Source organism: Haliotis asinina, chromosome 7 (genome assembly GCF_037392515.1).
Source record: "Haliotis asinina isolate JCU_RB_2024 chromosome 7, JCU_Hal_asi_v2, whole genome shotgun sequence".
In the NCBI taxonomy this organism is placed as follows: Eukaryota; Metazoa; Mollusca; class Gastropoda; order Lepetellida; family Haliotidae; genus Haliotis; species Haliotis asinina.
This window is the reverse complement of record NC_090286.1, coordinates 53,201,569-53,217,704: the sequence shown is the minus strand read 5'-3', so window position 1 is coordinate 53,217,704 and position 16,136 is coordinate 53,201,569. Positions and strand designations below refer to the sequence as shown.

The window sequence follows — 16,136 nt, the reverse complement described above, 5'->3', positions numbered from 1 at the left end:
ACCTCAGTGACTGTTTTCGTTTAAAGCGATATAAGTAACGATTTCATAATATAGAAACTCGTGTTTTATCCACATGAAGAGTAGGCACGGATCAGTTATTGCGCTTTAAGAAAGCTCTGTGATATTAACATTAAGTGTGAATCATGTATGTGTCGTGGACATTGCAATATTTGTTGTGTATCAGTGACCGATTATCTTCGTGAACAGAGCACACGTAACAGAAGAGGGTACCATGGTCTAAAAAACCACCAGAAATCTTCCTATCAGCTGTCTGTTCGAATCCAAGTCTTCGTCTTGCACTTCACCATTGTAAGCACCGCATCAGTCTTCATTTGTGTGTGTTAACATTCCCAGCACTGTGTGATGCGAGGGATGAGGAAACTGAAACCAAACATCACCGGTGAAGAGCTGAACAATTGCTTAAAAATCAGTGCGAATATCGGATTGTAACGCAACATTCTAGGATCCTGCTATATCTAAGGAAAGTAACTCTGATCACCGAATTGCAGTCAGTCGTGAATCAGGTTTCCCAGTGTTGAGCATAAGGTGGACAATATCTGCTCAACATGTTTCTCAACACGATGTTTTCATGACATGTTACAGTTAAATTCAATCTAACCGTATAAACGTTGACCAAATGACAATCAAACTGAAGAATTAAATAAATTATTCATATTTACTGTTAATGTCAGTTACTATGTTATGGCGTGATATGTATTATCATTATTGTAATATTGTTAAACAGTTATGTTACTTTTAAATTTTTATGTGATTTAGTACGGATTAATTATTCGTATAAACATTGATAATGACGCCCTTCAAATCACAGCTGCTTGAATATCTGTTGGTTGAGTGACATCTATTTCGGATGACAAATTTATTCCCTTGTGTTTAAAGGCCTCATCTTGTCCTTGATCATGCTAATAATTAACAAGAACTAGTTGCAAGAACAACCCCGAAAACATGTATAAAAATATTCCAGTTGTTAGTAATAATCATTGTCTTGTTTTCATGTCTTTCATGTCCCTGTCAACAAAGCTTCACCTGGTTTCATATGGCTTTGGAAATAGTTGGTGTACAACGATAAACAATACTTCACGTATATTGTGCACGTAATTGGTATTGGTTTACTTCATTACCAGCCGTCATTTCGTTATCATTTGTCTCTTGACAAGTTAACGAGACTCTGAAGTTCTCGGCAACATTGATTTGCTGAAACACTACGGGTTACTGTTGTATTCCTTTGTTATGCGTATTAGCGAGTAAATAAATGGACTTTTGATCATGTTTTGGGGTTCCATTTGTAAACAGGTTATCAATATCACTACCATTAGAATTAGTTAACTTTATAGTGATAATACTGTACACGACGCTTCGACCTGTTTCTATCATCTATCAATTTGTTTTGTATATATTTGGTCTCGGAAACCAACGCATAATGAAAATAAACCATAAATATGTAAGCTTATTTCTAGGAACTATTCTAATGTTTTCACTTTTATTCATATAAATGGAATTTATATTTGAACCTGAGAGATAGTTAACATACTCAAAGAAACGCACGAAATGTGAAACAGACGTGACATGTTCGAGACAAATGATGAGCAATGTTCAATTTGAGTGGCAAGACAAACATACGTTTATCATTTCCGTTGAATGCCGCCTTAATAGGTTCAGAAGTAAGGAAACACAGCGCCGAAACGACCCCATGTGAAGACAGATGGATTCGATCCATACACCTTACCGTACCTGTGAGGACAGTTCGATGACGTCAACGAATCTACGACATCCGTGCAAGACGCCAAGCACAACGGCAACTTTTGAACATCGACGTCGATGACTCCAGGCAACGCTTGCGATGAAAGCAGATGAGCGTGTTCTTGACGCATGTCTACAGGTAGAGAGATGAACCAGGCCATGTGTACAGTGATGGTGTGAAAGCAAATGAACCAAAGGCGCGAATGAGTGCTAAGACAATGGCAACTTTAACAGCGATGACTTTGTGGATTGGACCCAGGACAATTAAATCTTAGGCTTTCATCACTTTAGGCTTCCATTCTTCTTTGATCCACTTGAAGTGAAGTGCCTGTCTGAGTAACTGTGTGCGTGTTGTGTGTGTGTGTGCGTGTGCGTGTGCGTGTGTGTGTGTGGTGTGCGCTTTCCCGTACACAGACACGTGTGAGGGTTTTAATGGATCCGTCAGTATTTTCACAAGGATCCCACATAAACCAGCTCACATGTGAACGTATCACTTCAAATGCATGTGAATTTGTGCCAACATTTCCACTTCAGGCACAGGTATCGACAACTTGCTCCCTTCTCTATATTGCCTGACATCCACAATACCAATCCAAGCACTTACATGTCGATACGATAAAAATAGATCGAAGGTGGAGCGACAGAGGGACAGAGAATGGGGAGCTCCTGGAAGTGATAATTTTCATATTCACGACTGTGTACAAAACATTAATAGCGTGTCCTATATATTGATATTCACTTGAATAAAATATTATCCCAAACAACGATTGATTTGAGCGCCTTGCAGTACATTATTACCTTCAAATCATGGGTCTTAAAGCTGTTAAAGACAAATTACCTCAAAATGTTATAAACAAATTAATGTTTGCTACAAAATCAAACTTCAAATGAATGCTGTTTGCTGTTTGCCTGTTATCTCTACGGAACACCTTTGATCCACTTTGTTCTATGCTCCTTCTGTTAGAAGCTCATTTCAAAGTTCCAGATCACAATAAGCAGAAACATCCCCTATCATTTACATGGTGTGATATGCTAACTTTCGAAACCGATTCTTAGAGCAACCAATAAACATAAAAACCTGGACATCAACTTTGAAAAAGTACTCACATATACAGACCACCTAATTTGTGATGACATCATTGGTAATATCAAAAGAAACCACATTTCAGCAATCACGTAATTACGACAATTTCCAATGCCAAAAATGCAAACGGGAAACCAAAGAATTTTGTATAGTCTGACAAATCCTGAGTTAAAATTATTGGCAAGTCTCCAATGACGTTCAGTACAATCGCGAAGTTTATAATTCCCTATACTTGGGAAGAGACATATTTGGTCAGGCCGACAAAAGAAAATGGTCTCACTTTTGAATCTCTGATGGTGACTAATTTGCCATTCTTGGAACTTATTTAGTCGTTTGGGAATCAGATGTCCACAAATAAATATTGTCTTGGAGGCTGAAGGACTCTCGGGATTTGATTGGGTGTAAGACGCTAGTGTCTGTTCAAATGACGGTGTACGTCAGTATGAGTAATCAATCAAACACCGCACACAGATTTCTGCAGAGACTGTCTAATAGCATTATGGGCGTCAGTAATCTTCTGGGGATGTTATAAGCAATAGTCCGCGAAGACAATGCAGGAAATGAAACCACGCCATGTATGTATTGGTTCCAATAAGCGTGTGTACAGTTGAGCAGAGTAGCACCACACCATGTATATAGGCGTGACGCGTCACCAACGGCTGAAGGGTCTCATTAAACACATATGGTTAAAATCATATATAGTTTTAAATACGAGTAAACCGAAAAAGAACTTCAAACTATATGAGAGATGATAACGTTCGATTTTGAAATTCAGAATGAAAGAGTATAGCACTTATACAGAAATATCTCGATACGGGACACTGATTGTCAACTGTAAGAGTAGCAGACTAACAACTAGTCTCCATAATGAACATACATTACTGCAAAAACTGCATAGTAAAAAAGAAATATCATATTGAAAGGGAGCCCTGAGACTTTCTTCATTTTCAGAAGCTAAGGGAATCTAGACTTGCCACATTTTCTAGACTTGCTTTTTGGGATATATTTGCTGCAGGGTATGCACGCCAGACTAGGAGAGTAGTGGTGTATATTCATAGACGGAGAATCAATTTCATAAAGGAGTATACCTTAAACATTAATAATCCCTCAGATAGGCATTTGGTTGTTCTACTGAAGTTATGCTCTACAAACCGAGTGATGCCGAACCTGTCAACTGTCCCGTTTTTTGCCGTTAATCTCACGACCTCACGATCTCCAACAGAAGCTTCCAAAATGCAGTTAAAAACACCAACCCAACCCGACCGGCACACAGGATCCCTAGACTGCGGCTTTTAATGCTTTCCAATTCTTGGACACATTTTTGGTTGACAACTATGCAATTCACTGAACAGCAGGTACATTTTCTAAACTTAATTATCGTCATCACAGTGTCAACGTTTTTAATGCTTAAGTATTAATCTCATGTTTTATGACAAGGAATGACAGTGGTTGTCAACATATATTTCGAATAATATTTCTGTGTTTCTGTTGAAAAATGGCATACTTTATCATAATGGAATATGCCCCTTGATCTTTAATGAAAACACGAAGGCAGGGTTGAAAAAGGGAAACAGTGAGCATATCAAACAGCAGAGAAGGGAAACAGTCGTGACACATTAATTGAAAGATGCTGGCCGTGAAAGGCCTGTGTCAAGATTGAGAGGACGAAGAAATAACCTAGGGTTAGATGACGGTTGTATTAGGGACCCTCTCATCGCTATTGCACGAATGACATCTTTGAAGATCATATGCAACAATAAATGGCCTTTGCTTCTCCAATGTTTGATGTTGATAGACGTGCTGAAAGCTTTATTTTCCATCTGTCTTCCGCCCATCACGGATATCAGTTTAATGGTTAAGGGGTATGTGTTTTCTTTGCCTGACTTACGGCGGATTGTATTGGTTTATTGCCGTAGACGATCAAAGGCCACAAAACAAAAAGAAGAAGAAAAAAGAAGGAGGAGAAGAGGACGAGGAAGACGACGATGATGATTTAGATAATGATGATGATGAAGGCATTTGGTCCTTCTACTTGATTGCGTGAGCCAAAGCATAACTCTCCATTTCATTTTGAAACTCTTTTTTTTTCATTCCTTAACAAAGTTAATTAGAGTGTCTGTTTGGAAGTATTTGTGCAACACATTCACCGGAACTACAATATAAGAATGCTGTGGACCATTAAAGATTGAACCAAAAACAGGAATTGTTGGGAAGGAGAAGCTTTTTAAAAATATTTTCTATTCACTTCACTTGGATACAGTTCAACAGAATACATGGTTTGTTTTGTTTTTGGAAAAGTAAGTTGATGAAAAATGCCGACAGTACAGTGTAATACGTATTAGGAATAGCCAGATTAGTGAGAAGGAACATTTACAACAACACCAAAAACAAACAAGAACATACTCTCCCGTTCCAATAGTAATACGCATATAGAATGGACTTGAACAACTCCCGATTGTCCCGTATATTGTCCCTTTCTCATGACACCTATTGTTCGTGAAGGGTAAGCACGACAAGGGTGTACTCGATACTCAAACAATTCAAAAGCTTGTCACTGTAAAAGTTGTTGGCAGACGCAGCAACATGTCTAGTGCTTGAAATCTACGTCCCTAATAAGCGCCGCCCTTCAGGGGATTACGGTCACTCACATTGCATATATTAACAACTGCCATTTTCACCCATTTTATCTGGAAACGGTAATTTTGTGTAAAATATTAATCAGCTCCTCGAACAAAATGAATATTGAAACCAGAAAGTGTTTCTGTTTGAAAAAGTCCAACTCCCACTCATCTGTGAGTGGCGGTTTTCTATAGCTGACCTAAATGTTTACATAATAGTGTGCGAGTATGACATCAAGAAGATTGTCCTGTGAAAACACGTTCTTCAATTCGCATCTTTCATCTGTCACCGCCTTGGATCGCACACACATATGGAGAAAGACTATTACAATCAGTGTCAATTACACTGTGGAATCTGTCTATGATTGCACATGTGTTTAGTTCTTTTGACGAAACCATCAAACAACATTTCAAAAAAATTCTACCGTCTTGTAAATGGAGTAAGGCGTTCTTTTTCTATCATCTTTCACTATAAGTTGTTATAAACTGCAATGTATGGGCAGGATTCCACGTTCGGTTCCTTTTTAGTTTGCATTTCCGTACTCTTTCAGCTTACATGACAAAGATCAATATTTCGAGCATGAGGCTTTCAGAAAACACGGTTAAATTACAGAATCTTGAACTAACTAATCTGGTATCTAGAAAGTTGGAAGGCTGATCTTGTAGACTAGATTGCCATGGTATGTTTAGTGCACTGACTACCAAACAGTATATTAAGTCCAGTGGATTTAACCATATGTCTGAATTCATTTTCATATATAGTACATATATTATCAACGCCTCAGGAACGACGTGTAGCCTTCCTGTGTTTAGTTATTGACACCATGCTTGTTCACACGTGGTATTATCAACGCCACAGTGATGTCATAAAACCTCCATGAGTTATTGACACAGTGTTTTGTTCATGCAAAGTACTATAAACGCCATGGTATCGACATAAAGTCTTCCTTGTGGTTAGCAACTGACACAGTATTATGTTCATACAATGTACACATTATTGCGTGTAGTTACACATGTTCACACATAGTACAATCACGGTGACTTCATATAGCCTTACAAGCCTCGTACTTATTTCACAGTCCCCATCACCACACATGAACGGTCATACGATATCACCTATTCCTCCTGTAGAAAGTCGTTCTGTTTAATATCAACACCACACACCCACAACTCTGGTCTGCCACGTATAATGTTGTCCATCACTATCTCTCATTTCATTTTGCAACTGCAACTGCGGCCCCATAATAGGATCAATAGTTAGTCGGACATTTTACATTAAACACAGATGATATATTAAAACATTTCAACGACAAGATAGGGACAAAAATGCCTCTGAGATGCAGTTAGTTTGTTTTACTGCCCCTGAACCACACCATTTTCCCTTACTCCTACCCCATCCACCCACCCACCCACCTATGTCTGTAAATGCTTAATGACACCTGTCTAGATTTTCCCCATCTCTAGAAATCTTTCAGTTTCCCAGGAGTGGGTCTCCGTTTCAATTTAAATGGAAATTAATAGGGGACTATCGTTGGTATGGGATTACTGAGGTGTGTGATATCATGTTCACCGGCATGTTTAGACACCGTAATGATAAGGCAGTATCCCATGAATGTCCTGCTGGCACTTGCCTACAGCGAACCCTCCTTGTCATGGAAAGGGGCGACGACACTGGGTGATCAGGAGCGCAGTCCGTGTTAGCGTCATTGCAACTCTGTTACGTAGATGGACGTTGATGAAGTCAGTCACTTGTTTGTCTGGTCCAGCAAGAATGGCGTTATCATACAACTAGAACATTCCTGAGTGCGCCGTTATACAAATAACCATTGCAGAGTGCAACTTTATCAAGTATCTAGAACATTGCTTAGGGTACCGTTGTCATGCAGCTTGAAGATTGCTGAGTGCAGCGTTAGCATATTGCTAGGACATTACTGAGTGCAACGTTATTGTACAGCTAGACCATTGCTGAGTGCAATGTTATCGTGCAGCTAGAACACTGACGAGTGCGGCGTTCCCGTACATGCACCATTTTTTACAGCTTGTACACTGTCATGATATATACAGGAGAAAACACACCTCCGAGGTTTTGGTAGACAATGTAAAACCGACCCCGATGGTTCTACATGGTCTACCAAAACCGAGGAGAAGTGTTTTCTCTATCATATATACCGTCAATGATGGGTAATTACAGCGTGGATGATCATTTAATGAAGCTATATAACAATAACTGAAGTGCGCGTAAAATCAGTGTAGTGACTATAATTGGATAATTTAACCGCTCCACCTTCGTCGTCCCTTTGGCCATGCGGTAGAACGTCTGCCAAAGGATGAGAGAATTGCGGTTCCAATCTCCAGTCGAAAAACATTTGTGACTTTAATCTTGAACGATACTTTTCAATGATTCCAAACACTCGTGGATCATTTGAATGTTGATGTTCATATAAAGTTATGAAGTAAACCCTGGGAAGCTGTCTTACTAACGAAAAGTAAAACCTGGGAAGCGGTCTTACTAACGAAAAGTAAAACCTGGGAAGCGGTCTTACTCCAAAACAAAAACCTCAAATGCGGTTATTCTGGGGGAAATCAAGAGATGACCTAATGTATAGTGAGAAGCACACTTTAGGTTTATATCATGCAAACAAACATGAGAAAGCACGTTAAAAGAACCGGTCCTCAGCACCACACGCCTGTGCTGACGGGCGGGTGATGCCATTAGTTGTTCAGACTCGCTGACTTTATGTATAACTCAGTTCTCGTGATCTCGGAGTTACCATTCCTTTTGTTTGGTCGATGTTCAGTATCTACAAGTTGCATATAACTATATGGGACACTGCTGACAGCAGAGTACAACAACAACAAAGGACAAACGACAACGCCATGAAAGCTGGATAACCCCTCAAGCATTGCTGCATGCCTTCAACGGATATTTTATGGGAGTTTCGACTACTTATGATGAATGAATCTGTTGTTAATTCGCTTTTATTTATCGTTTTGGTTGTTCCTGATATTGAGTTGGTTGTTGTTTCACGCCAAAGCAATTGCAAGTACTGCTCGAGTTAGGTCTCGCTCAATTGTTGATAACCGAGACCAGACGAATGAGTGGTTGACACCCAATCAGCAGAGACACCGAGTCTGATCTTGTTACCCATTCCGACGACAATAAATATAATGAATTGTTAGTAATACCTAAGCAAGCCCGGTTCCCTGAGACTCATGAGGATAGTATCTCTCTTTATTCTATCTTCCAAGGCTTTCGGTGTAATTTAATGTCTATCCACTTACCCTAGTTTCAGTAATCACACAGGAAACATTTGAGTGGTTTGAGTTCGCTTTCAGTTGCTGGAGGTTACATAAAACCAAATAATTTCCCATTGCCTTTATTAATAAAGTTATAAAAGTTATACATTTCATAAATAACATGTCACATAACATATTACAGGTACATATGTGCAATACGTTTGCCTTAAAGAAGCTATATACAATATGACCAGGTAGCTAAACAGATCAATCAATGTTCCGCACAAAATGCCAACCCATTCAGCATACCTCTTCGTGTTACAAAAAGACAGCACTAAATATATAGAGAGATTTCTGGATAGATGTACAATTTATAAACAAAAAAGATCTTAGACAAAATCACTCGGTCACAGCTGCCAGATTATTACGCCTGTACTGAAGGTTAGTGCCCGAACAATGTGTGGCATGAACCCTTATGACACAGTGGCGGTCTGTAAATAATCGAGTCTGGACCAGAAAATCCAGTGATCCACAACATGAGCATCGATCTGCGCAATAGGGAACCGATGACATGTAGTCAACCAAGTCAGCGAGCCTGACCACCCGATCCCGTTAGTCGCCTCTTACGTCAAGCTTAGTCGCCTTTTATGGCAAGCATGGGTTGCTGAAGACCTATTCTACCCCGGACCTTCATGGGTCCTTATGACACAGAGCTAAGAAAATACCCTTGTGTTCGTGTTGGATACAGTTACTGTTCCTGGAGTTTCCAGTTCCCGGTCCAAATTTGTATCCTTCCTAATCTGACTTGCAGGCTTTGCATGTATATTTGTCATGTGACTGGCTGGCTATGAATCTGTATAATAACAAGTACGCCTCATCATGAATCGAGCTTCTAGCCACAATCTTTTGGCTTTGAAGCATTGGTTTTTCGAGCCTCGCAGTTTGGCTGAAATGTGGTGAGTTGGCCAGGACATTTGTTAGGCTGTGTAAGAGATAGGTATCTGGTATCAGTACTTGGTGTGAGGTATCCCGCTTCAGCTTCTGTAGGTGTTTTAACAATGCTAACGGTATAAGGCTGTCCCAGGGTCAGGTATCTGGCCTCTGTGTTAGACGGTGAGAGGGTTAGGTATCTGGTTTCGGTATTTGGCTGTGTAGCTGTGAGGAATCCAGCTTCAGTACCTGCAGGTGTTGTAACAATGCTTCCGGTATCTGTGCAAGGTCTTGTAGGTGTTAGATGCCTGGACTGAGTATATGTCTCAGTAGCTGTTAGGTATGCCGATCCAGTGTCTGCATCTGCTGTAATAATGCTTCCGGTATCTCTTTTAGGCTGTGTAGGTATAAGGTATCCTGCTTCAACAGTTGGAAGTGTAACTATCATTGGCGGCACTGGTGGAGGACCTATTTCATCATAGACATGGTCCGAGTCGCTCCGAACATTGGCTTCATCGTTCTCAGATCTACTTTGTGGTTTTGACCGACGCCTAGAAAAAGAACAGTCTGAATTTTAACTAAGCATAACCTTTTTCATAAACAGAGAAGAAAACTTGTACTTATTTTATGTCACGAAATTTGTTAGCTTGAAATCACACTGTAACGTTGAATTTATAGCTTAGTGTGAAACATGTGAGTATCTTTCTTTCGAGAACATGTTAATCACTGTTTGTCAGAAATCTATTCACTATGTTTTCATTGCCATTGTGCCTCCTATGTCCAAAGGAATCTGTTTCGTCCTGTAATCGAAAGTATTTTTCTTCTCTTTAGTTCACGTATATTTTGATATGAATGGAATGGACGGTATTTGTGAACAAGAAGAACAAGAGTTGAAATCCTGATCGATTTATTATGATTGCATCTCATGGCTTGTGAAGCCTTACCTCTTTCATAACCTCATATTCTTACAGGTTACATATATCAGGTTGTTTTTGTATCGAAAAACCACCTGCAGAGTATTTCTGATATCGTTATGTGTTGCATGCCACATCTGACAGAGCCTCTCCCGAGTACAGCCATGTCAACACTATCATTCTTTCTTAAATTAACACAATCTGATGCCTTCAAAGCAGAATATCTTCTGTCTTGTACAAATCTGACGTGGCCGTAGGCATGTGTTCTAAATTAGCTTTGTCATACAGCATGTTTTTCACATTGATTTCTTTATCCAACTGCTAACGTGGTGGATTTTGTTGGAAACAAATAACCATATCCAATCATTGGTACGTGTTTCGGCTACTGTCCCGTGAAGGTCCCGTTGCGTTCTCCAGACTCGATTATTTACAGACCGCAGCCATATGGCTGGAATATTGTGCCGTAAAACTAAACTCACTCACTCATTTTTCAGACACTGTTAAAGTAATTGATGGTAAATTCCCACTAAGAAATCTGAAAGAACATCATATTTGTATCGGGAAACAATACATACCAAGTGCACAGTAGGAACGGGGTCGTTATTAATACGAGAAGGCCAGCAGCGACAACAACCACTACAATGGCAATGATGTACGGGTTATGTGTCTTGGTTGTTGGCAGAGGCTCTGAAACATTGAACCATCGAGTCATATTAACACACCATTCAACTTGAAAACTACTGAATTGCCTTCCGACGTAACCATGGAAACCTTGTTGCCTTCTCATAAGCAGCTAAAACGGGATAAAAGTCACCAAAAGTCACAGTACGACAATGTCACATATTGCGACCTTGAACATTGTGGTTATGTCTCATTGTCGTTCTTTGGATGAGAAAAATGTATATTATTCAAAGCGCGACAAAGCAACGGCCAAAATGTCGCGCTTTGGTTAATGTAGACTGTTTTGTTTCTATTTGAGAGGGCAACAACGCGACGATGACCCTTCTTGGATTCCACACATGACTCAAACCGATAGATAACCTTTTCCACTTAACATACTTTGTTATTCCCAATAATTACAATGACCAGCTGGTTTGTCTAAAATGGTTGCATTGATGAACCTCGCTCACTCACTCACTCACTCACTCACTCACTCACTCACTCACTCACCCGATGTTAGTGGCTCGAGTTGTACATAACAGTGTTAAGATTTAAGCAACCCAAACTTAACTTCCACGGACATAACGCTCCCGATTGGTTTGTTTGTCATGGAAGCACCTCAGTGATTAGCTCTTTACCTGAGACTAATCTACACAGTATGTAAACTACGCTGTATCAACATATCAAACTACACACAGTACACGTACGTGGGAACGTGGTCATATTCTCGGGGATGCTGTCACGAGTTATGTGAGGGGTTGTTTGTCCATCTTGTACTTCAGTGGTGATGTTCATATTTAAATCGTCTCCGTTCTGTGCGTCACTTAGCTGAATCTTGGTGCAGGTGTCCCCATGGAAGCCATCGTTGCAATGCCCTCTGCACTCTCCAGACTCTTTGTCACAGCGAGAACACGCATGTGAACACCTCTGAGAACAAGAAGAACCATAGAATCCATTTTCACAAGGGTCAAGACATTTTCCAGTCCCTTTGTCGCAACGGTTACAGGTATACGAGCACCTCTGTAGACATTCTCCCCCGTAGAATCCGTCCCTGCAGGGTCCAGTACACCTCCCGCTATACCGGTCACATGTCAAACAAGGTCGCTTACAACCCGTATTACAGGTCAAACCTCTGTACCCTGTCTGACAGCCCATAGTACAGTTTACACTCCGACCGTTAGAGAGGAGCTCACATCTCCCTTCCTTACAGTGGGTGGGACAGTTCCGGGTACAATCGGTTCCGTAGTACGTAGCAGGACATGTGATGCAGTTGTCTGAGCATGTGGCACCTGGGCAAGTATTACATGCCTGGTTGCACTCTTTGTTGAAGGGCGTCGTCACACAGCTAGTTCCTGCAACAGTCACATTTCATTCACGCTTGGTTTTTTAAAGTTATATGTCATTTCTTTCGTTTGAATTATTAATAAGGAGGAAGTTACTTTCTCCTGGTAGTGTGGAGCTTTGATGTTAGTTGAGTAGTCCGGCGGTAAGAACGGGTATTTAAGGGGATTAAGATTTGAATTATTCACCCTCGGCCGTGCAACGCATAGCTTGTTCCACTGTCAAATGTGTTGTTATGTTGCGTAACATTTGGGCATAGGACAAAAAGACCCGTTTTGCTTCAGTTTTTGTATTTCTATATTTTTGATACAATCATGATATCACGACTATCTCACTGCAATCTAGTGGAGAATCATGACATCAAGACTCACTGCAGCCTGTTGTGGAATCAAAATATCTAGACTATCTCACTGCTTCCTGGAAAAGAATCATGACATGATAATCTCATAGCATTATATGGAATGTTAGTATCACAATAATCAGTTCCATGTTGACACCACCATTGTTCCCGAAGCATTCAACTATGGAATCTGAGAAGGGACAATGTCGCGTTGTTGCAACAGTAGTGACTGTGCTTGTCGTAAGAGGCGACTAATGGGATCGGGTGGTCAGGCTCGCTGACTTGGTTGACTACATGTCATCGGTTCCCTATTGCGCAGATCGATGCTCATGTTGTGGATCACTGGATTGTCTGGTCCAGACTCGATTATTGACAGACTACCGCCATATGGCTGGAATATTGCTGAGTGCGGCGTAAAACTAAACTCACTCACTCAGTCAACAGTATCATGATATCAACACATTCAGTTGATAGTCACATCACAATGGTATCGATGTGGCAGTGATAATAACTATATCTGCAGACTATAATGTCGTTTTGTTGTTGTTGTGGTTGTTGTTGTACAATGTAACACAAGCCCATCAAACTGGTATGAAGTTACCAGTGACATTAAGAATATTTAATCCCCTGTATTGAGTACTAACTGATATTACAGTGACGTCGCAGAGGCCTACAAAATCAGACGGGTTCATTTCGTTCCGAATGGATTCTAACCCGCAATATCGATGACCAGTTGCTGATTTGAGATCTGGGAGGTCACGGGTTCTGTAGACAATTATCAAACACAGGGCCACACAGAAATCAGTGCTGGTTATTGGAATTGCCTTTGCGGTGCAAATGTTTGCAAAGGATATGCAGGCGTATAATTACCTCCGAATGCCGAAAGAATTGCGACCACTATTGCGACGATTCCCACAGTGTACTGACTCATAATCCCTGGGAACAAAAAAGTATATATCACAATACAAGTACAGTGACAACTAGCCATATTAAAAAGAACCCATCTCCGTACTTGTTCTCCAAAAAGACATTTAATATTTTTGTTTCTTAAATTCTTAAAGATTAATATCATCGATATTTTTACTTTTTATCCTGGAGATATTTGTTTGTCTTGACCGTAAAGATGGCACAGCCACATTAATTATCGATAACCGAAATGATGTATTTAAACTTGTGGCTTAATTAATCTCATTCCTTGGGAAACAAATATGACAACTTGAGTTCTCATGCCACCTCTTGACCTCAAATATAATCAAATCTCAAATGAACCACACAAACGTCTGGACGCTGAGAGATTTCATAATCACATATTTATACATGAACACGACTCTCCCTCCCTCTTGCTCCACACCCTTTGCTGTCGATTCATGCTGGTTTGAATAGTGTCGGGTACCACACTCTCTAGTGGCTTGAAGTTGCTGTGTTATGGTACACTCTTGCTGTATTACACTCTCGTCGAACTTTGGCTGCTTTCACATGGGTTAACTCGGTCCCACATTGCACTTTCTTGAATGCAACGCGTTTAAACTGACGTTATTTCTTTCTTATTTCTGCATGGGATGTTTGATTACACGCGGTATGGATACTAACGTATGATGTACTAAAGTTACCACTTTAGTAGACTGAGCCTTATTTGATTAACTCGTAATGTGTCGCTGACGTCAGGCAATTAGCCCACGATTGCTCTTTTCAGAGAATACCTATAACATATAGTGAGTGTTTTAAATGAGTGTAAACTTTTACTCGGTAGTACATATACACCAACAGCAAAACATCCAGGCTACGCAATGACCAGTCCTCAATAAAGAGCAATGTGAACGCAGCCAATCTTCGATGAGTGTCGTGTTGTTTTCAGTTTTAAAGTGGCCAATGTAATACAGCAAGAGCGTAGCATAATACAGCAACTGCAAGCCACTCGAGAGTGTGATACCCGACACTAATTCCAAGGACCGTTAAACTAAGAATAAACCTCAAATGGGCCCATTAAAGGATACACACACACACACACACACAGAGAGAGAGAGAGAGAGAGAGAGAGAGAGAGAGATAAAAAAATAATTATATTTTGTATGCGGAAATAGAATCAGACAACACAATGGCTTCTCTTGCAGGTCAAGGGTGATCCCGATTGAGAGACGCGGTTTCATGTCCTTACATTAGTTCCTTGTACAATAAAAACACCATTCAACGTTGTGGGTGTGTGAGAATTGTTTTACGCCGCTTTTAGCACTATTCCAGAAATATCAAAGCAAGGGCACCAGAAATAGGCTTCACACATTGAACCCATGTGGGAAATCGAACCCGGGTCTTCGGTATGACAAGCGAACACTTTACCAACAAGACTACCACAACGCCTCCGAATTCACATAGTGTCGCTGTACAGTACCAAGACGTTAGACATATTAAGAGCATATGCTGGTAAAAAAAACTTGATCAAATTGACATTTGTTTCTGTATATTTAATAATTATCAAGGTGCTGCTTGAAGAATAGGATTTAAGCAATCTGACAATATTGTATATGCTTATCTTTCATTGAGATTCTTTAGACGCATTTAGATTTCGGTATTCTAATATATGACAAACTGTTATGGATGTCAAATTCTTTATTGTTCACACAATGCTTCATCCAAATGGTGAAAGGGCAAGAAATCGCCAAGAAACGCTGTGTAAACAACAAAGAAAGTGACATCCATAACATTTTGTCCTATATGCTTATCTTTTATCATTCACCATTAAGAATATACATTCTATATAGTGTTGAAATGTACATTATCATGAGAAATCGACGTGTACAACACCTACCTTTCTCTCGAATACGTCTTGAATACGTAGGGTGCTGCTTCGATGATAAACACATGCTGTCTCACTGCACATTACATTACACTGTGGTACACTAAGCTGAACATGGAGCAAATCGAAACGAGGAAGTTAAACTGACACATGGAAATTCAAATGAAACATGTACAAACTGAGCACGGTGAGTGTAATTCCAAATATAGCGCGTACAGACAATACGAACGCGTGGACAGTTATGTACTGTTAAGGTGCACGCTGGTATATTGCCCTACACGGTAGAGGACCAGACTGCTCTCTGAAATAGAAGCGACAAAACCATTTCCATATTCCAAAACTACTACTGTTTCTGGCATCAACATCACCACTATTGTTTCTGCCATCACCACAACTACCACCAGCACTATATTTTCCGCCACCACCATCACCACTACTTTTTCTATCATCACCACAACAACAA

General features: G+C 40.2%; 1 protein-coding gene across 1 annotated transcript; it reads right to left on the bottom strand.

Moving 5' to 3' along the window:
* Positions 1 to 8,821: 8,821 nt before the first annotated feature.
* LOC137291147 (uncharacterized) lies at positions 8,822 to 15,811 on the bottom strand. The gene is made up of 5 exons (XM_067822433.1): positions 15,686 to 15,811; positions 13,753 to 13,818; positions 11,909 to 12,553; positions 11,117 to 11,228; positions 8,822 to 10,178 (listed from the first exon to the last, which is right to left on the bottom strand). Exons 1-5 carry the CDS (start codon positions 15,738 to 15,740, stop codon positions 9,590 to 9,592), a joined length of 1,467 nt encoding a protein of 488 aa, XP_067678534.1. The 5' UTR covers positions 15,741 to 15,811; the 3' UTR covers positions 8,822 to 9,589.
* Positions 15,812 to 16,136: the final 325 nt, after the last annotated feature.

What these genes read in the sequence shown, in the direction of transcription:
- LOC137291147 (XM_067822433.1), bottom strand. Translation starts at nt 15,740, where the DNA reads ATGTGTTTATCATCGAAGCAGCACCCTACGTATTCAAGACGTATTCGA. An exon ending in AAGACGTATTCGAGAGAAAG is followed by an intron (nt 13,819 to 15,685) that starts GTAGGTGTTGTA and finishes TTTTGTTCCCAG; the next exon opens with GGATTATGAGTCAGTACACT. An exon ending in AATTCTTTCGGCATTCGGAG is followed by an intron (nt 12,554 to 13,752) that starts GTAATTATACGC and finishes TGACTGTTGCAG; the next exon opens with GAACTAGCTGTGTGACGACG.